Source organism: Eretmochelys imbricata, chromosome 9 (genome assembly GCF_965152235.1).
Source record: "Eretmochelys imbricata isolate rEreImb1 chromosome 9, rEreImb1.hap1, whole genome shotgun sequence".
NCBI classification, from domain to species: domain Eukaryota; kingdom Metazoa; phylum Chordata; order Testudines; family Cheloniidae; genus Eretmochelys; species Eretmochelys imbricata.
The window spans coordinates 39569875-39590537 of NC_135580.1; the positions used below are offsets into that span (position 1 = coordinate 39569875).

At 42.3% G+C, this 20663-nt stretch overlaps 1 protein-coding gene across 1 annotated transcript in view; it reads left to right on the forward strand.

The window, feature by feature from the left end:
• The window catches only part of SLC25A36 (solute carrier family 25 member 36), a 62968-nt gene that overhangs the window by 18152 nt on the left and 24153 nt on the right, over nucleotides 1-20663 (forward strand). Inside the window, 2 exon segments of the mRNA XM_077826040.1 lie at nucleotides 2652-2822; nucleotides 15778-15855. Coding sequence (XP_077682166.1) covers nucleotides 2652-2822; nucleotides 15778-15855 — 249 coding nt within the window.

The window sequence follows — 20663 nt, forward strand, 5'->3', positions numbered from 1 at the left end:
ATAAGTCTGGTTTAACATGGTAATAGCAGCAGTTTCATATATTCTTGATTGTATATCGCTTTGTGTAAAGATAACACATTTGTTAACATGTTGTAGCATTTAAAATATATTCAGGCTATGGATGGAAAATGTTCCAAATGGCATGAAGTAGAGAGTCAGTGCAAAATAAATTGCACCTCCTTTGTAAAGAACTTTGAAATCTAATGATGAAAAGAGTATATAAGAGCTAGGATAGAACAGGTCTGTTATATATGTATATAGTTGTATGGCTGTAAATAAGAAGTTTTAGTTTTAAAATTACTTTCACTACCAAGTTAAGATATGTGCAGTTAAATTAATAAGCTAATATTCTATCGTACTTCCCTAGGCCAGTGGTTTTCAGCCTGTGGTCCGTGGACCCCTGGGGGGTCCACAGACTATGTCTAAGATTTCCAAAAGGGTCCACGCCTCCATTCAAAATTTTAGGGGCCCGCAAATGAAAAAAGGTTAAAAACCATTGCCCGAGGCTATTTTAGCTTTTCTATGTGTGAAAGTGCTTATGGCCCCATCACTATATTATTTGAACTCCAGTTTTGGAATCTATTTAGTATTTAATACACAGACACTCTTTGTTAGTATGTTGAGACGCCTAATCCCTTAGTGACTGTATAGTGACTCAGGGTGCTGAGAATAGAAATGGTCAAGAAACATGTGCTTCTATTTAAAACTTGGAAGTTAATCTAATTCACTTTAGACTAATCTTGGAATTGGAGAAGAGACTGAATGGATCTGGGGATTGGTAATGAGATATTTCTGGGTCACTCATTTCAATGTAGTATGGGTGAAGATGACCAAACTTTTATTATAACTGTATAACTGTTTGTGAATTTAGTCTAGTGGGATGCAATACAGAAACCATAATCATAATTGGCATGAATTTTGTGGCCTTCTGTGCAGCAGGAAAGGATTGAGGATTCATACAGAAGCTAAACTACGTTTGGGTGGGAAGTATATCAGTACTGAAGCATAGTGGCAGGGTGAAGAAACTCTCACTGTTACCTGTTCTTTGGATAGAGTGGATTTCATTCTCCTGGGTTCTGTCTCTGGGACCTTTCATGAGCATTACATTAATTTTTTTAGAATCACTATCTATTACCGGAAAGTTTTAACTCCTAAGGTGAAATCCTGGCCCTGTTGAACTCAATGGGTTTTTACCCCTAATCATTAAATGAAACACTATATGGTAATATTAACAGGTAGGTGAAAAGAGCTGTTAAATCAACAGAAGTTTTAAACAGTTATCAGTTTTGAGACTTTCCTAGTCTTTCAACAGAAAATATTTGATGGTTAGAATCTTATTCCAAACAATGCCCCCAGTTCTGCCTTCAGCTAAGCAAGCACCACTTCTATTGAATTCAGTTGGAGTACCCCTAGTGTAGCTGCAAGTAGAATTGGTATCATTATATTTAATTTAACAGTAAGGTTCTGACTTAAATCTGCAAAAATTAGAATGATCAGAGTGAAGTCTAGAACTCTGGATTTATCAATTGGGGGATTGTTTATATAAACTCATCTGGGAAGTGGAATAATATTTAAGCCTTTTTTGAGGTTGAGGCATGTACTTTTTCAGCAGTGGTAGCAGTAAAGAACCATTGGTGTTCTTCATGCCCTAATCATGATTCATGTACTTTCTATTTTTACTTATTTTCCCTGAGAGGTTTTTTTTGTGCGAAGTGTGCATTGAGCAGATGGGTATGTAGATATTAGTTAAAGCAATTATTAGCACCGCACAATAATATGAGTCCTTTACAAAACTGTCAGAATGCCATTTACTTGGCTGTGTTGTGCTGCGGGAGGGAGGAGGAGGAGTGATGCAGCGCTTCTCAAAGATGATTGGCGGGACTGTACAGTGAAACTTGAAAGGACCGTGGTTCTTTCCATTTCTAACCAGATAAGAAGACTTTCATTTTCCCAGATTCAGGTCCATTGTGGTCTGTTCTCTGAACAGTAAATCTACTTCCTTGCCTTGAAGAAGTAAGCCAGTAAATTGTCAGAAGACTATTGCTTTCCCTGCTACCATTGCCAAAATTTAAAGCGGGGTTTTGAAATAATCTGGAATAACATAGCTCTTAATAGCAGGGGAGGTAAAGAAACCAGTAAGGCAAAATGTTAACATTTTGCCTTACTGGTTTCTTTACCTCCCCTGCTATTACCTGTGTATAGTGCTAATGTACTGTGTACATATCCTCATATAAACACCCCAGTTTTGCATATTGGGAATGTTAACTGCTTTGGTTTGATCAGGAATGCACCAAAAATTAAGAAGAGAAGGTTAAGTTTCAACCATAAGAAGCTAAACATTTTAGACACTCACCTTCCAGATCAGAGAGGACCTGTATGCACTATAGGTAGTGCACTTTTGCACCAATCAGAGTGACTTGTTTTGGCAGTTAAAATTTTCACTCTTAGTTGTGGGATTAACAAAGAGAAATTGATTAATCAGTGTCACTAGTTCAAGGGCATGTAGTAATAACTACACTACTATCATGAATTCAGATTATTGTTAGCTTCTCTATCACCATGATCCTGAGCCATCTTCCGTTTAGCTAAAGTAATGACCTTTCTAGTTCCTTCATGGCTTAGAATTGCAATAATCTTATTTCTTTTTGCAGATGTGGGGGTACTGTTGGTGCAATTCTGACATGTCCACTGGAAGTTGTGAAAACACGGCTGCAGTCCTCCTCTGTTACACTCTACATCTCTGAAGTTCATCTCAGCACTGTGAATGGTGCTAGTGTCAATCGAGTAACTAGAGTATCTCCTGGACCTCTCCATTGTTTGAAGTGAGTACTATCTGCATGTTCCTGTTCTTCTGATCCTTTTTAATTTTCATGGGGTATTATTTGTTTTTTCTTTAGAGATAATGTCAGACAGCCCCTAACTTTTTGCCTTCTAAAACATAGTTGGTTTGTGCACTGAGGTTTTTGAATGTAAGTTCTTTACAATGTAGTCCTGCTACAGTCTCCACTCCATAAATGGTTATCTAAATGTAACATTTGATCACACTGTGAGAGAATAAGATTGGACTGGAACTTCAGCCCCAGAAGAACTGATCCTTATACTAAGGAATGCCAAACAGTATCAAATGATACAGAATGCTCCTAAATATGCATTTTATTTTCATGGCATTTATGTTTGCACAAGAATGTTTTCAATGACCTTGCTAGCCAGTCAGCACCCTTGTTTCCCTGTAATTTTTCAGATGACTTTGATAGCCAAAGAGATTCTGACCCAGGGAGGAGTTCAGGACCCTAATACAGTAACTCCTTGCTTAACATTGTAGTTATGTTCCTGAAAAATGCAACTTTAAGCAAAACGATGTTAAGCGAATCCAATTTCCCCTTAAGAATTCATGTAAATGGGGGGGGGGCGGTGAGGTTCCAGGGAAATTTCTTACACACACACAGAGTATAAGTTTTTAACAAACAATTTAATACTGTACAGAGCAATGATGATTGTGAAGCTTGGTTGAGGCGGTGAAGTCAGAGGGTGGAAGAGGGTGGGATGTTTCCCAGGGAACTAGCATTCGGCTGAGCCCTCAAGGGTTAACACGTTGTTAAAGTAGCCTCACACTCTACAAGGCAGCTCGAATGGAGGGTGGGGAGACAGCATGGCAGACAGAGACACACACCCTGTGTGTGGGGGTGGGGGGAGAGAGAGATGCTCTTTGCCCCTTTAAGTATGCTGACCCAACTCTAAGTACATTGCTTTTAAAAAGATCAGGAAGTTGAGACAGCAGCTGCGGTCTCTCCATCCTGAGCCCTGTCTTCTCTCCACCATGCCCTATATGGAGAAGGGGTAAGGGGTGGGGGAGGGAGGGGGACACCCTGACATTAACCCCCGCTTCCCCCCTCCCCTGCACAGCAAGCAGGAGACTCCCAGGAGCAGCTCCAAGGCAGAGGGCAGGAGCAGCACATGGCAGTGGGGGGAGGGACAGCTGAACTGCTGGCAATTGGTAGCCTGCTGGGTGGCTGCTGCAAGGGAATTTAGGGGAGCGGGGAGCTGATGGAGGGGCTGCCAGTCCACCCTGGTTCCAAGCCCCCACCAGCTAGCTGCAACGGGCTGCTCTTCCTGCAAGCAGTGGACAAAGCAGGCGACTGCGAAACGACGGTATAAGGGAGCATTGCACAACTTTAAACGAGCATGTTCCCTAATTGATCAGCAACAAAACAACGTTAACCAGGACGACTTTAAGTGAGGAGTTACTGTACAACGTGACTTGGAAACATGGTTATCCCTTGTCTTTCCTCCTCCTCTTATCTCTGATAACCAAAAACTTCATGGTGGTTAGAGAGTAGCTGAAGAATCTCTACCCTGCTTCTGCCAAGATCTGGAAAGCTGCTATTCAGTTTCCCAACACTTTCTGTTATAGGTGTATTATTGAAGTTGCCTGACACTTCCCTTTCCAAAATCCTGTTTTCACTTGCTTACAACGTTTCAAAATTTTAACTACCCGTGCTTGAAATTTTCCACACTTGGGAGTCTCTCAGGCTGGGAAAAATACGTTGTTTTGCACATGTTAAAAGAAAAAAAAAGGAAAAAAAAAATTCAGGCAAACTTTTCTAGCGACCTCACATTTTGGAGCAAGAATTTCAAGTTTGTTAGGGAATGGGGTGGCTTTTGTGTCAGAGTTGTGCCTTAAATTTATTACTTTAAATTTCAGAATAGCAGTAATTTTTATCCCTGCCTACCAATCAGTTAATCAAAAGCTGGATATAGCCACCTGAAAGGGTTCATACCCGGAAGGTTCCACCCAAGTTCTGAATGAACAAGTAGGGTGAAACAACAAAGGATCCAAACCCTGAATCTAACCTCTAGGGCAGCAGACTAGGCTCTAGCATCAAGTGGTGGTGCTGCTGCAACTGGATGAATTATAGCAATGTTCCAGTTTGATGGACTGGGCCTCAATACTGTCCAGTTGTTAATTATTTTATACATGAATGATGTTCCTTCCCTGATTGTTGGTCTACACATTACAGGTGAAACTCTAGCTTCATTGAAGACCATGGGAGTCTTGCCACTGACTTCAGTGTGGCCAGAATTTCACCCTTCATGTCTTAGGCTAGTAACAGGTAGGCTGCATCTAAATCTTACTCCTGGGGACATTCTGTGCCAAAAAATTAAAAATTCTGCTCACAGTATTTTAAAATTCTGCTAAATTCTGCAAATTTTAGTTTGTCAGAATAATACTACAAAATCACACCAATTTCAGTTTATTTTGGTAATTTATTTCAAAATATCTGTCAGCAAGTATGTCTTTAACAATAAAGGCACACTCTCTACTTCTGGGGGAATTTGTGTGTGAGAGTTAAACCCACGATGGCAACCCAGTTCCTGTTTCTCAGGTCCTTTTCTCCCAGCCCCCTGCCCAGAGCCCAGCCATGCTTCCCCCCCTACCCCCCGCCACACACACCCCCAGAGCCCAGTGGCGGCTAGCAGCACTGCAGTCCATTTCTGTGGGGGAAAGGAAATTCTGTGCACACAATGTTAATTTCTGCAAACTTCTGCATTGCACAGTGGTGCAGAATGCCTCCAGGAGTAAAATCCAGAGCTTTCAGTTTCTTAGGTTGTTCAGGTGGCAGTCTCAATTTAAGGATAATTCCATGGAAAAGTTGTAATTGATGCTAATGTTCATAAGTTGCAAAGAAAGAACAATTCTGGGACTGGGGTGTGGATGAGAAGCAATGAACTGCTGTCCTCGGTAAAGCCTTGCAACCTGACCTGAACCCAGTGGTATCTGACTATTAGTGTTGTGGTTGGGTTGGGTCAGATCATCTCTGATCATTGGGTTACCAATAACTGTAGTGGGTAGTTAAAAATTTCAGAAAGAAATGTGAGTTGTTAAGTAGACAGTATTCCTTAAAGGTCATCCCTGATGTAGTTCTCTAAAATATGCTTTTTACCAAAATATTTTAAGCTGATTTTTATCAATGGATGACAAATTGATAAAACCTAGAGCAATCTGAATCTAGCTTTGGTTATTGTTTGTCCAAACGCACCCATTTCCCACTGGATGTGTATATGTGTGTATATATAAGTAATTGAATTTAGACTCCCAGGATAGCTCTCCAGAGATCCTATTCTTGCTCTCCTCAGATGAAAGCCTGAGCTAAAGCCACAGAAGCACTACTGAGTGTTGGATCATATTAAAGAAGTTCTGTATTAAAATAACAAATGAGTTTGATTCCCCATAGTTTAAATTCCAGAGTATTACTAATTAAGAGGTCTCTTGGTTTTTGGTACTGTTTCTCTCCCTCTATGTGTGAAACTTGCAAGCTGCTAATTGTGTTAGTACATTCTAAGACAGAGTCTGTTCTCAAAGCAATTCACAGAGAGAGAGACTCAAAGCAATACTCTAACAACAGAAACAGCACCCAGAGACTCCCCGCCCTTTTGTTGTATTAACAATTGTGATTAAAATAGAGCTAGAGGATGTACGTGGATGGATGCTTGGTGTGGATAATAGCTGAATGATCAGGGAGGTGCCAGCCTAAGAATCCAGTGTCCATCGGCTGAAGAAGGCGTCAAGTGGAAATAACCAGAGGACCCCCGGAGGGCAGACTGGAATCCACCCAACAGCCTCAAGAATGGGAGAACCAAAGAACAAGATAACATCTAGCAGCACGGAGCCGTCAGGAATGTGCTATCTGCTGATTGATTAAGCAACAACATGATGAAGCAATTCCCATAGACTGGCATAGGAAGAAATTCCTATAAAAATAGACTCTAAAAAGTGAGAACTTCGGGGTCTGATTCTGCAAACCAACTTCCAGAAGCATCAGATGAGCATCTGACAAGGCCCTGCTCCCTTCTCATGTCCAGGCCACCTGGCCAGTGGCTTGGCATGAGCAACTCTAAGGCTAGTAACTATGATAACAACCTTGCAGAACCTGTGTGTGTGTGTGTGTGTATTTGTATGAATGATTGTGTAAATAAATATGAGATTGAATGGAATGTTATAGCTATAACTAACTGCTTATTATGATTCTTTCTGTATTCACAATAAATGTGGTATTTTGCCTTTTTCCCTTTAATAAGATCCTGCTGGTTTTTATTTTATTGGTATAACATTTGTGGAAATTTAAAGAGATATTGTCAACTTTATTAATTTTTTTAAAATTAACTAAAAAAAAAATGCAGTTTCTGATGGGACAGCCTTTTAAGATAGTTTGCTATTCTTGATTTGTATTTGAGTAGTATCTACACACGCAATGAGGCAGTCCCTGCCCTACAGAGCTGACTGTTTTAAATGGACAAAGGATAGGAAGGGAATAGAGACACAAAGGGTATGTCTACACTACAGAATAAGGTCGAATGTATAGAAGTCGGTTTTTTTAGAAATCGGTTTTATATATTCGAGTGTGTGTGTCCCCACAGAAAATGCTCTAAGTGCATTAAGTGCATTAACTCGGCGGAGCGCTTCCACAGTACCGAGGCTAGAGTCGACTTCCGGAGCATTGCACTGTGGGTAGCTATCCCACAGTTCCCGCAGTCTCCGCTGCCCATTGGAATTCTGGGTTGAGATCCCAATGCCTGATGGGGCTAAAACATTGTCGCGGGTGGTTCTCAGTACATATCGTCAGGCCCCCGTTCCCTCCCTCCCTCCGTGAAAGCAAGGGCAGACAATCGTTTCGCGCCTTTTTTCCTGAGTTACCTGTGCAGACACCATACCACGGCAAGCATGGAGCCCGCTCAGGTAACTGTCACCCTATGTCTCCTGGGTGCTGACAGACGCGGTACGGCATTGCTACACAGTAGCAGCAACCCCTTGCCTTGTGGCAGCAGACGATACAGTACGACTGGTAGTCGTCATCGTCATGTCCAAGGTACTCCTGGCCACGTCGGCTGGGAGCGCCTGGACAGACATGGGCGCAGGGACTAAATTTGGAGTGACTTGACCAGGTCATTCTCTTTAGTCCTGCAGTCAGTCCTATTGAACCGTCTTATGGTGAGCAGGCAGGCGATACGGATTGCTAGCAGTCGTACTGTACCATCTTCTGCCGAACAGCCATGAAATGTGGATGGCATGCAGTCCTTCTGCACCGTCTGCTGCCAGCCAAAGATGTAAAAGATAGATGGAGTGGATCAAAACAAGAAATAGACCAGATTTGTTCTGTATTCATTTGCTACCCCCCCTCCCCCGTCTAGGGGACTCATTCTTCTAGGTCACACTGCAGTCACTCACAGAGAAGGTGCAGCGAGGTAAATCTAGCCATGTATCAATCAGAGGCCAGGCTAACCTTCTTGTTCCGATAAGAACGATAACTTAGGTGCACCGTTTCTTATTGGAACCCTCCGTGAAGTCCTGCCTGAAATACTCCTTGATGTAAAGCCACCCCCTTTGTTGATTTTAGCTCCCTGAAGCCAACCCTGTAAGCCGTGTTGTCAGTCGCCCCTCCCTCCGTCAGAGCAACGGCAGACAATCGTTCTGCGCCTTTTTTCTGTGCGGACGCCATACCAAGGCAAGCATGGAGGCCGCTCAGCTCACTTTGGCAATTAGGAGCACATTAAACACCACACGCATTATCCAGCAGTATATGCAGCACCGGAACCTGGCAAAGCGATACCGGGTGAGGAGGCGACGTCAGCGCGGTCACGTGAGTGATCAGGACATGGACACAGATTTCTCTGAAAGCATGGGCCCTGCCAATGCATGCATCGTGGTGCTAATGGGGCAGGTTCATGCTGTGGAACGCCGATTCTGGGCTCGGGAAACAAGCACAGACTGGTGGGACCGCATAGTGTTGCAGGTCTGGGACGATTCCCAGTGGCTGCGAAACTTTCGCATGTGTAAGGGCACTTTCATGGAACTTTGTGACTTGCTTTCCCCTGCCCTGAAGCGCATGAATACCAAGATGAGAGCAGCCCTCGCAGTTGAGAAGCGAGTGGTGATAGCCCTATGGAAGCTTGCAGCGCCAGACAGCTTCCGGTCAGTTAGGAATCAATCTGGAGTGGGCAAATCTACTGTGGGGGCTGCTGTGATGCAAGTAGCCCATGCAATCAAAGATCTGCTGATATCAAGGGTAGTGACCCTGGGAAATGTGCAGGTCATAGCGGATGGCTTTGCTGCAATGGGATTCCCTAACTGTGGTGGGGCCATAGACGGAACCCATATCCCTATCTTGGCACCCGAGCACCAAGCCGGCGAGTACATAAACCACAAGGGGTACTTTTCAATAGTGCTGCAAGCTCTGGTGGATCACAAGGGACGTTTCACCAACATCAACGTGGGATGGCCGGGAAAGGTACATGACGCTCGCATCTTCAGGAACTCTGGTCTGTTTCAAAAGCTGCAGGAAGGGACTTTATTCCCAGACCAGAAAATAACTGTTGGGGATGTTGAAATGCCTATATGTATCCTTGGGGACCCAGCCTACCCCTTAATGCCATGGCTGATGAAGCCGTACACAGTTTTTTTTTTTTCTTCTTTCTAAGCTTCACTAGCCTCTGGGAAGGAGAAGATCCTGTGATCATTGAAACACATGCAGCTGGTGGAGAAAAAAAAAGGGACAGCGGTATTTAAAAAGACACATTTTATAAAACAGTGGCTACACTCTTTCAGGGTAAACTTTGCTCTTAACATTACATACATAGCACATGTGCTTTTGTTACAAGGTCGCATTTTGCCTCCCCCCACCGCGTGGCTACCCCCTCAACCTTCCCCCCTCCCTGTGGCTAACAGCGGGGAACATTTCTGTTTAGCCACAGGCAAACAGCCCAGCAGGAATGGGCTCCTCTGAGTGTCCCCTGAAGAAAAGCACTCTATTTCAACCAGGTGACCATGAATTATATCTCACTCTCCTGAGGATAACACAGAGAGATAAAGAATGGATGTTGTTTGAATGCCAGCAAACATACACTGCAATGCTTTGTTCTACGATGATTCCCAAGTACGTGTTACTGGCCTGGAGTGGTAAAGTGTCCTACCATGAAGGCCGCAATAAGGCTGCCCTCCCCAGAAACCTTTTGCAAAGGCTTTAGGAGTACATCTAGGAGAACCGCGAATGCCAGGGCAAAGTAATCCTTTCACATGCTTGCTTTTAAACCATGTATAGTATTTTAAAAGGTACACTCACCAGAGGTCCCTTCTCCGCCTGCTGGGTCCAGGAGGCAGCCTTGGGTGGGTTCGGGGGGTACTGGCTCCAGGTCCAGGGTGAGAAACAGTTCCTGGCTGTCGGGAAAACCGGTTTCTCCACTTGCTTGCTGTGAGCTATCTACAAACTCATCATCATCTTCTTCTTCTTCTTCGTCCCCAAAACCTGCTTCCGTATTGCCTCCATCTCCATTGAAGGAGTAAAACAACACGGCTGGGGTAGTGGTGGCTGAACCCCCTAAAATGGCATGCAGCTCATCATAGAAGCGGCATGTTTGGGGCTCTGACCCGGAGCGGCCGTTCGCCTCTCTGGTTTTCTGGTAGGCTTGCCTCAGCTCCTTCAGTTTCACGTGGCACTGCTTCGGGTCCCTGTTATGGCCTCTGTCCTTCATGCCCTGGGAGATTTTGACAAAGGTTTTGGCATTTCGAAAACGGGAACGGAGTTCTGATAGCACGGATTCCTCTCCCCATACAGCAGTCAGATCCCGTACCTCCCGTTCGGTCCATGCTGGAGCTCTTTTGCGATTCTGGGACTCCATCATGGTCGCCTCTGCTGATGAGCTCTGCATGATCACCTGCAGCTTGCCACGCTGGTGAAACAGGAAATGAGATTTAAAAGTTCGCAGTTCTTTTCCTGTCTACCTGGCCAGTGCATCTGAGTTGAGAGTGCTGTCCAGAGCGGTCACAATGGAGCACTCTGGGATAGCTCCCGGAGGCCAATACCATCGAATTGTGTCCACAGTACCCCAAATTCGAGCCGGCAAGGCCGATTTAAGCGCTAATCCACTTGTCAGGGGTGGAGTAAGGAAATCGATTTTAAGAGCCCTTTAAGTCGAAATAAAGGGCTTCATTGTGTGGACGGGTGTAGGTTTACATCGATTTAACGCTGCTAAATTCGACCTAAAGTCCTAGTGTAGACCAGGGCAGAGAGGTAAAGTGACTTGCCCAAGATTACAGAGCAAGTTGGCGGAAGTCATTGAACCCATGTCTTCTGGGTCCCCATCTTAGGCTGTATTCACGAACTATTCTGCCTGCCAACATGATGTGTGGTGATTTTTTTTAATAATCTTGTTGCCAGTTTATAGTGGCTTTCTTGTTAATATTTATAAGGGTCCCTTAGAGAGAGAGGTGTGACAAAGGCCCTGATTCTGCAGTGTGCTCTCTGGTCAGACCCCTGTACCTGTACAGTGCCCCATTGGCTTCAGTGGGACTCTACAGGAGTATGGATCTGTCTGTACAGACAAGATTGCAGAACCTGGCCCTGAGTATACAGGCAAAACCGTGACTTGCTCAAATGCATGAAGTAAACTAAAAAAGGAGAGAAATGTGTGTAGTCTTTTTCTTTTAGCAGCTATAACCTATTCAGACAGAAGTGTGTTTTTCTCAAATTCATGATGTCCTTTAAATACAACTAGAATGGCTGACCTTGTGTTGTGAAAATATTAGTCAGAATCATGTACAAACTAATCCTGTGTCTACATCCCAGCCTGACACTCTACAGATCTTTCCAGGCTGCTGCTGTAAGAGGCAGCCACAGAGGCCAGTACATATGTGCCTCCTCTCCCTGAAGTTCCAGGTTATCTCATCAACAAGGATGGGGCTTCCTGTTATAATCTAGGCTGGGGGGGGAGAACATGGCCTCATCTCACAGATGAGATTAAAATCAATATATAAGATATTTTATTTTAAATAACAACTGGTTAAATAACAACTGGTCTAACTCCCTGTGACTCTCTTTCAGCAAGTGAGGCCAATCATGCTGTAGGCTCAGATCCTGCCATCTGTCCTTTACTGATGAATGTGTGCAGAGCTGCTTCAGAGGGACTTTGCATGACCACAAGTGTTGGCCCGTGCAGATCAGCTTGTAGGAAAAGAAATTTGGAATAAATCCTTCAATGTGTTTGGAAATTCTTTTTAACATGGCAAATTTGTTTCAGTATATGTTGTTGTAGTGGTTTGCAAAGTATTTTTGGAAAGTTGCTAGCACTTCAGTCATTTCAGTTGAGCACTTTAGAGATTGTGAAATCACCTCTAACTTATTCCTAGGGAAATTCTGTGAGACTGTGCACCTGCAGAACACCCCTCGTCCCTGGCAGAATGCCTATGCTTCCCTGCAGAAAACATCAGGAAAGCATAGTTGCCCCTCCAAAGAGGCAAGGCATGGGTGGGAACAAGGGGTTACCTGCCACTGCTTACCCCCCCCCTTCATTTCTGCAAGTGCAGAGTTGCCCAGCTGAAGGAGGCTGTGTCTTGGCTCTGCTGACTCTGCAGCTGAACACCACCTCCTGGTTCCTAGTGCCTGTCGTGCTCCTCTTCTGTGTGCTGTGAGCCTTCCTGTTTTCTGTGGAACAGTGTGTGCCCATGGTGGGGTGAAGTGGGGGGGGGGGCAAAGGAGGGTGTGCGGGGGGAAGAGGTAGTGGGGAAAGGAGAGGGGGTGGAATAGGGCACAGGGAGGGGAATGTGGAAGTGAGGGGAGGTGGATGGGGCATGAGGCAGTGCGGGAGGGGGATGAGATGGGGAAGAAAAGGAGACGGGAATCACAAGGGGAAGCAGGAACCTGGCATGCGGCATCCCTTCAGCAGCAGCCAAGGTCTCCCCGTTAAGCGGGCCAATTGAACCGTCACCCTGACAAACCCTGTCCCCTGCACATCCAGACCCCCGCTCCACTGAGCCTCAACCAGCTGCACCTGGACCCCCACCCCATCAAGTCCTACTTCCCCAGACCCTTCCACTGAGCCCCCCAAGTCCCCTGCTGAACCCCATGACCCCACACCTGACCCCTTCACACTGAGCCCCACCCCCCCGCTGAACCCCATCTCCTCACATCAGACCCCTCCCCCACACACTGAGTCCCAACCACTCTCACCTGGCTCCCTTGCAGAGACCCATTGATTGTCCCTGCATTTTCAACCCCCCCGCCCCCCAATGAGCACTTGTGCACCCAGAGCCCCCAGTGAGACATCCACACTGAGAGAGCTCACACAGAAACCTCTCACTCTACACCTGGATCCCTTCCACACTAAGCCCCTCCACACTTGGATCCTACTGGGTTAAGCCTGCCCACCCATACCGTATGTGCCTGGATTTGCAGAATTTTAAAATATGCGCGTCAGTTTTATTTTTTTGGCACAGAACTGGCTTAATTTTTTGGCACAGAATTTCTGCAGGAGTACTAACTCATTCTAACTAATGAAGCTGAAATGTTGTCAAACATCTAAGAATGCTCTTATACTTCATAACCAAGAGGGATTGTGATTATATAATGCCATTATAACTTTGTGGAACACAGATGCTTTTTTTATAAACTTTTTATCTAAATTTTTGGTTCTGTAGAAGAAGTAGGGTGATTAGATAGCCAGGGTGAAAAATTGGGAGAGGGGGCGGCGGGTACTAGGCACCTATGTAAGACAAAGCCCTAAATATTGGGATTGTCCCTATAAAATTGGGACACCTGGTCACCCTAAGCAGAAGAGTGTGATGGAGTGGTCACACTTGCTCAGAATTTGACTGTTTTCAAATGTTGGTATTCAGAATAGATTTGAAATCCACTTGAGCACTGTACTTTGTCTGAATGTGCACATACAACTAATGTTTTGAAACCTTTCCAGACCGGGGCATTTTACGCAACAGTTGAGTTTGCAGAACTAACTAATTCTCTTGTTAACCTGGATGTCATTTTTGAACAGGAAATGTGCCTGAGAAGTGTTGTCTGTATTGGATGGCATATCTAAACTGATAAGCTCGATGTCCTATATTGCAACATCGAGTTGGCGGTTAAAAAAAGTCATTTTAAAATGTGAACCTCCAGGGGGGTTTGCAGTGGCTCCGAGATTATACTTGTATTTCCCTGCTTTTTTTAAAGCGACCCCTGAAATTAGCGTCAAAGTTTAGGCTTAAACGGTTTTGGTATGGTCAACAGTGTGGAAGTTCAGAGAGACATTACCATGTCAAGAGATCAGAACAAATCCTATGCTGCTGTACACCTGCCTTAAAAGTCACAACCCTATGGGACAAGTATTCAAAATTCTTATATATTGACATTAATTAATTTAAAGTTTCCCCTTATTGCTTAGTATTTTTTGTCCATTCCTTTGCAAGTCCCTCAAAAAAGCGTGGTGGTCTCCGTCCGCCAACACTATTCCCAGAGCCTTGCTGATAATGGGCTCAATCCTGCAAGACGCTGAATGCCTTGTTCCCGATCTAACAAAACTTTTATGCCTCTGGTTAACTTTAAACCTGAATAGTCCCACTGCAGTCAGTGTGATTACCCATGTGATTAAAGTTTATTACACGCTAAAGGGCTTTCCTGGATTGGAATCAGAATGCTGAGCATTTTGCAAGAATGATCCAAATGGTAGGAGAAATGGCTCCGATTTAACCTGGATTTTCACCCCAGTAACTTCATTGGGAATTCTTGATATACAAATCAAAGAAGAATCTGGCCCCACAACTGCTGTATGGTAGGAGAGGAGCTTCTGGAGGCTGAGGGAAGGGAATAAGATATGCAGCTGAGTTGCATGCTCTCCAATGTATCTGCCCTATCTGTCTCTGTTCATATTATGGTAGGGGAGGCTCAGGCCCAAAATTAGTATTTGTCATTTTCCAGACACAAAATTAAGTTTAAAAATAGGCTGAAGACTGAATACTCCATTGAATATCTGACAGCTCTGTGAATCTTTTGAGTGCTAACAGTATTTTTTTCACACTTTAGAAGACTTGTATTTTGCTAGAAATCCTATTGTGCTAATGAAACATATAATACATTTTTTAAAAATACTAATTTAAATTGTATGCTGGAGGGAAGGAGGTGTTAGCTTTTTGTATGTAATGTGGTATTTTCCTGTAAGTTTCAGCATACATTATAAATTTATAGTTTAAAGATACTATGCTGCTGTGTGTGTTGTAAAGTTGAAGAAATTTTGTTGAAATAACCAGAGATCGTATTTTGGTGTTTGCTTGTTTGTTTTGTGGTGAGTTTTTTGTTTTGTTTGTTTGAGGAGTAGGGAGTGGCTTGCATCTGATTTTTGCCTTGGTTAGATTGGTGATATTAACTGGAGTTAATTTATCCCTAAAATGAGAACCTTTTGGATGTTGGGAATTGTTGTATCCAACTCTCCTAGAGTACATTTTTCTCAAGAACCTCCCCAGGTGTCGTATTTTATTCAGTATTAGGGATAGAGGTTCGTGGGAGAAAAGAACAATAAAATTAAATGTTTGGTCCCACATTCTGAAAACGGTACACAGGAATCTACAGCAAGATGAATAGTCCAGCAGTAATAATAGATGGTAGCCATTTGGATTCATTACTAAAAGGACCCTTTTGTAGCTGGAAGAAAACATTTATATGTTGCTAAGCCCTAGGATTATCTGTGTTCTTTACACATGAAAATGTGAAGTGAAACTGAGAAGTGTGTGTGTAATATAGCAATGATGTTATAAAGAATTGAATTAACTTTTTGTGCATATTTTAGGAAAATTAGGTTCTTTGTTTGCAGTTACAGTATTAAATTGTTAAAAAGAATAATTAGTTTGTATGTAAAAAATGAGCAAATCTTAAATTTAACTAAACTATAGCACTAATATGTAGGCCAGTTATACACTTCTAATGTGTATTTAATGTTTCAAAATCACTTTTTGTTTTCCAGGATGATCTTGCAAAAGGAAGGTCCTCGTTCTCTGTTTAGAGGGCTAGGTCCTAATTTGGTAGGCGTTGCTCCTTCCAGGTAAAAATCTAACCATCTATTCAATAAGTGAAGTAATTTTAGTCTAGTGTTTAAACATGTGTATGTCAAGATTTAAGGCATGGGGGACTTGCTTCAAATGAACTGTTACATCTGATGTGGAAATATTTAGTGGTAAGGCTACTTTTTCCTCCCCTTTGTATAACTTCTAAATTTGAGAGAAACAGGATAGGCCACTCCTGTACAGAGCAACCCCTACTGGGCAACCTCCATACCTGCATCTCTGTATCTACAGTAGTATTTTGATAGTGCCCATCTCTGAACTTTTCAGATGTCCAGTTTTGTACACAGTGAGGTATACAGTATTCTCACCTCCAGGTTGCAGGGATGTACGTGTGCATTATGATGAGTATGTGACTCTGAGATAAAAATAAGGACACCATTTCCTATGATGTAAAGTAGTAAGTAAATATACATTTGAAATCTTCAGTTAACTTGTCCTCTTCAAGAGGACAATGGGGGAAAATACTCCTAATGCATTGGGCCTGACTCACTCTCTGAGATCTGCTAGCAAAACATGGGTTTGAGGCCTCCTGCAATGGAAAGTCCCCTTTGGAACTGGGAAAACGCACAGTAATGCCAGCTGTCTGCAGCCCCCACACCATCTGGTCCTAGAGCCAGCTAAAGCAGCCAAGGAATTGGTGGGACCTGCCAGTGCAGGAGCAGCGTCAGGGCACACGGCGAAAACCTGCTGAGCCCCTGTTGGAACTTAAATCTGCCCTACCCATTGGAATCTGATGGGAGGGCAGTAGTGATGCTGACATTTACCTTCTTCAGGGGTGAATGCTTCTGATATACCTGTCTTGGTAGGCACAGCATTGTGCAGTTGCACTTGCTGGAGAGACTCAAGCCTCATATTTTGAGCAAGCTTAAACAGAAGCTGAGATTCTTTTAAAATAATAATAATAATAATGGATGGAAAAGACCCTAATATCATTTCAAAATAGCTGGTAGGCTGTGTGGTTAATCGGTATGGCTGCTTTCTGTTCAGTATTTGTACCCTATGTATTTACAATTATATCTTCCTAGTGCTGTCTTATAGTCCATTCCACGTATTAATTCCCCTTTTCATAAAGACGTGTCTCCTAAACTTGATTCATTCTTAGCTTCAGCTCATCATCTCTGTCTGTTTTTGAGCCTGCTAACTGCCTGTAGTTTATGGAGTCCCCTTTTTGTATACTTTCCAACATTTTAGGGGAAGATTTCCAAAGTTGCCTAAAGAATTTAGGAGCACAGTCCCTTTAGGTGTCTTTGAAAATCTAGTCATTAAGCCCTAACCCTTTCTCAGAGTTTATAACCCTGCAGACAGTTTATTATCCTTATTTCCCTTGCTTGTACCACTGTCAGACATAAGAGTTGCTGTCATGTGAATAAATACTTGTGTAGATCTTTGGCATGCTGCACGTGGAATGTTGATGTGGTATCTTTCATGACCTGTCAAAATGATCCCAAATGAATAGGCTGTTTAGTATAGCTGAGGGTATGTCTTCACTACCCACCAGATCGGCGGGCAGCAATCGATGCAGTGGGGATCGATTTATCGCACCTAGTCTAGACGTGATAAATTGATTCCCGAGCATTCTCCCTTCGACTCCTGTACTCCACGCCACGAGAGGCGCAGGCAGAGTCGACAAGGGAGCAGCAGCAGTCGACTCACCAAGGTGGAGACACCATAGTAAGTGATCTGAGTACGTCGACTTCGGCTATGTTATTCCCATAGCTGAAGCTGCATAACTTAGATCGATTCCCCCGCCACAGTGTAGACCAGGGCTAAGGATCATATTACTGCTGTAAATGCATTAGGTAAAATGTATCCTTCATGTTACTTCATGCTTTTACCCAAGAATAAACTCAGCACACTGTGCTTGCGAATTTGGCTTCTGTTGTGAGTTACTAGTTCCCAAAATCCCTTTTAGGGACTTTGTCATGCAGTCTGCTGGAACAAGAAGTTAAAAGAGCAATTTATTTCCTACTCTTTTGATTTTTAATTTGTTTAACTTTAGAGAACACTTTGTAGTGTATATTTTGCTTAATTGCTATTAAAATGACTTTAAACATTTTGAAGACTTGCAGAAAAAGTCTATTTAATGCAGAATACTGTGTGTTTTTGTTCTGATCACAAATTCAGCACCAGTGCTTGCAAAAGTATACTAATCCCGCAAGTATTCTTACTGGTCTTTGCATTCCTGGCCCAGACTGGTTGTGAGATACTGGAATGTAAAATTGCATCATTCTGATTATGATCTTGATTGCCCTCACTTAATTTCTGACCAGATTACTGGGAGCAGAATTCTCTTCATCTGCTTGGGTCAAAGTCACCATTTTATACTATCTAAAAGCTGGCATTCAGTGCTTTCAGAGGGTATAAACTTATAGCTAATAAGCTTTTAGCTCCAGCTGTTTTCAGGATACCAACTGCTAAAATTTTATAAGAATTCAAAAGAGGGGAGAATGAAGATTTATAATTAGAATTGTAAAAACTGGAGATTGAAAGTCTCTTAAATCATTAAGTCTCCCTGGAAATGTGGGGTGGGTGGAGATTGTCTTGTCCCTAAACACTCACTCTTGGCTTATGGGAAAGCTTTGGATGTCATTCTTTTAACGAACTGATGTATGGGAACAGTTCAGTTTATTTTCTTTTACTTTATTTTGTTGTTGTTGGGTATCTGTACAAGAACAGAATCTGTTCTGTTGCTTATTTCTCCACTTGATGTCATGAATGTCTGATATTGACAGTGTAATTGGCTTCAGTTGTCATGAGCGATGTCGTAATCAGCTACAGGAGTAGATCAGCATTGCAGAAACAGATTCTGTTTTCATGCAAATATCCCTCATAAGAAATGAAAAAATTCTATTTAGAAACAACTCTTTCCTGTATGTGTGAGATTTTCAAGTTTTAATTTCTCATCAAGTTTTCATGAGACATTAGCAACCCTTTGAAGGTACTCTGTTCTTATTTTAATTAAATGCTTAGATTTTGTTTAAATAGCTTAATTCTTTCACACTTTCAAAAATTTCCCTTCACAGATGGACCTAATTAAAAAGTTTTTGCTTTACCCAGTAGGAATCTCTACTTAATAACTATTGCACACTGTAGAGTAAATGGCTGATCATCTCACAGTCCTTAATTAAATTATCCTCACAACACTACTGTGTCTTAGGGAAATGCTATAAACCAATATTATAGATAAGGAATTGAGACACAGGTCTCTGCCCAACATTACTCAAAAAGTCCGTGATAGAGTAGAGAATTGAATTCAAGTCTCTAAGTCTCAGGCTGGCACCCCAACCCCTGGGCTGCCCTTCACTGCACAATTTTTAGTGGCATATTTTTGATCTGACCTTGTTGTACAGACCCAATATGTAAACCACTCATATACCATAAATTCTGTTGGGTAGTAATGGAGCCTGTGGTGTTAATTACTTTCGCACACCAACCTGAAAACTATTATAAAAATATTTCATGTGTACACAAAATTAATTCTAAATGGATCTCTGCTGTACATTAATTTTGTTACATGGGTTACCTTGCAATCTTCTCTTTTTCAAAAAGAGGCTCAAATACGGTAGCTTGTTTTTTCCAATGTTCTCACTAGAATTGTCCACTCGGTAATGTGTTTAGCTTTATAAATTAGCACATCCTGTTTTTTTCCAGTCATCAGCTTTGATCAAATACTGTTTGTTTCAATTAAGTAATTTGGTAAGTGGCTTTAACAGCAGTTCTTTGTTTGAATAAGCTATAAAGAAGCTTGTTTCATAACACATGCAGCATGCTCAACTTGGTTCAGATCCCATTTAAAAAAATTTACGCAGCATAAAGCAAGCACTTTATCATTTTGCTGGGAAGAAAAATATGTTTGCATAACTAATGAGGTTAAATTAATGTTTATATTTTCAATCCTGTAGATATTATATATTTCTTTAAAAATGCACAAGCCTTATCACCAACCTAAAAAAGGCAGTAAGCATGTATGTTTTGTATTCTTTTACAAAATAAGTTTCGTAGTTGTAACAAGCGAACAGTAACTTTTTAATTGATAAAGAAATTAGTTTAGATGCTAATAAACACAATTTTATATAACTTTGTATTTGATGCAAATTTACAAAAATTCTTTGCTACTCTTCATTTCTTTTACACAGTTAGAAAGTTAAAACGCTTATTCTGAGAGTTTAAAACAAAACTGAACAAGGAGAGAAGACTGGAAGCTGGAAAGGTGGTATTTCCAGTTTACCATGTAAAATGCGTATGTTTAATAAAGCAACTCAGAAGCCAGAAATAACCTTATATCTTGCCACCCTAAGGCGGATCTTACATGTCAGTTACAAATGTTTTACTTGTTCTGTCATTTGGTAATGCCATTAAAATGCATTTACAAATAGCACTGCTTGAACTGCATTGTTGCGGTGTCTGCAGTAACAACTCCATCTGCAACTTAAGCAAAGCATTGCCACTCAGCATAACACAGAGGCTTTAGTCTCCATGTTCACAAACTCCTCTTATATGCACACACCTCCTCTCTCTTTGAGGTCCGTTGGGATTGGATGCATTACAGAGGTAATGAGATAGGAAGATTGTAAACTGACCCCATTCCTTTAATTTTTTTCTTAATTCTGTTTCGTCATTCCTAAATATTCCAACTGCTTTGCAGAATTATTTTTTGAACAGCTTTCTGTCTGTATTCTGCAAATATTTTTTAGAGTGGTAACCGTGTTGGTCTGTATCAGCAAAAAGAACGAGGAGTGCCTGTGGCACCTTAGAGACTAACAAATGTATTTATTTTTATTTATTT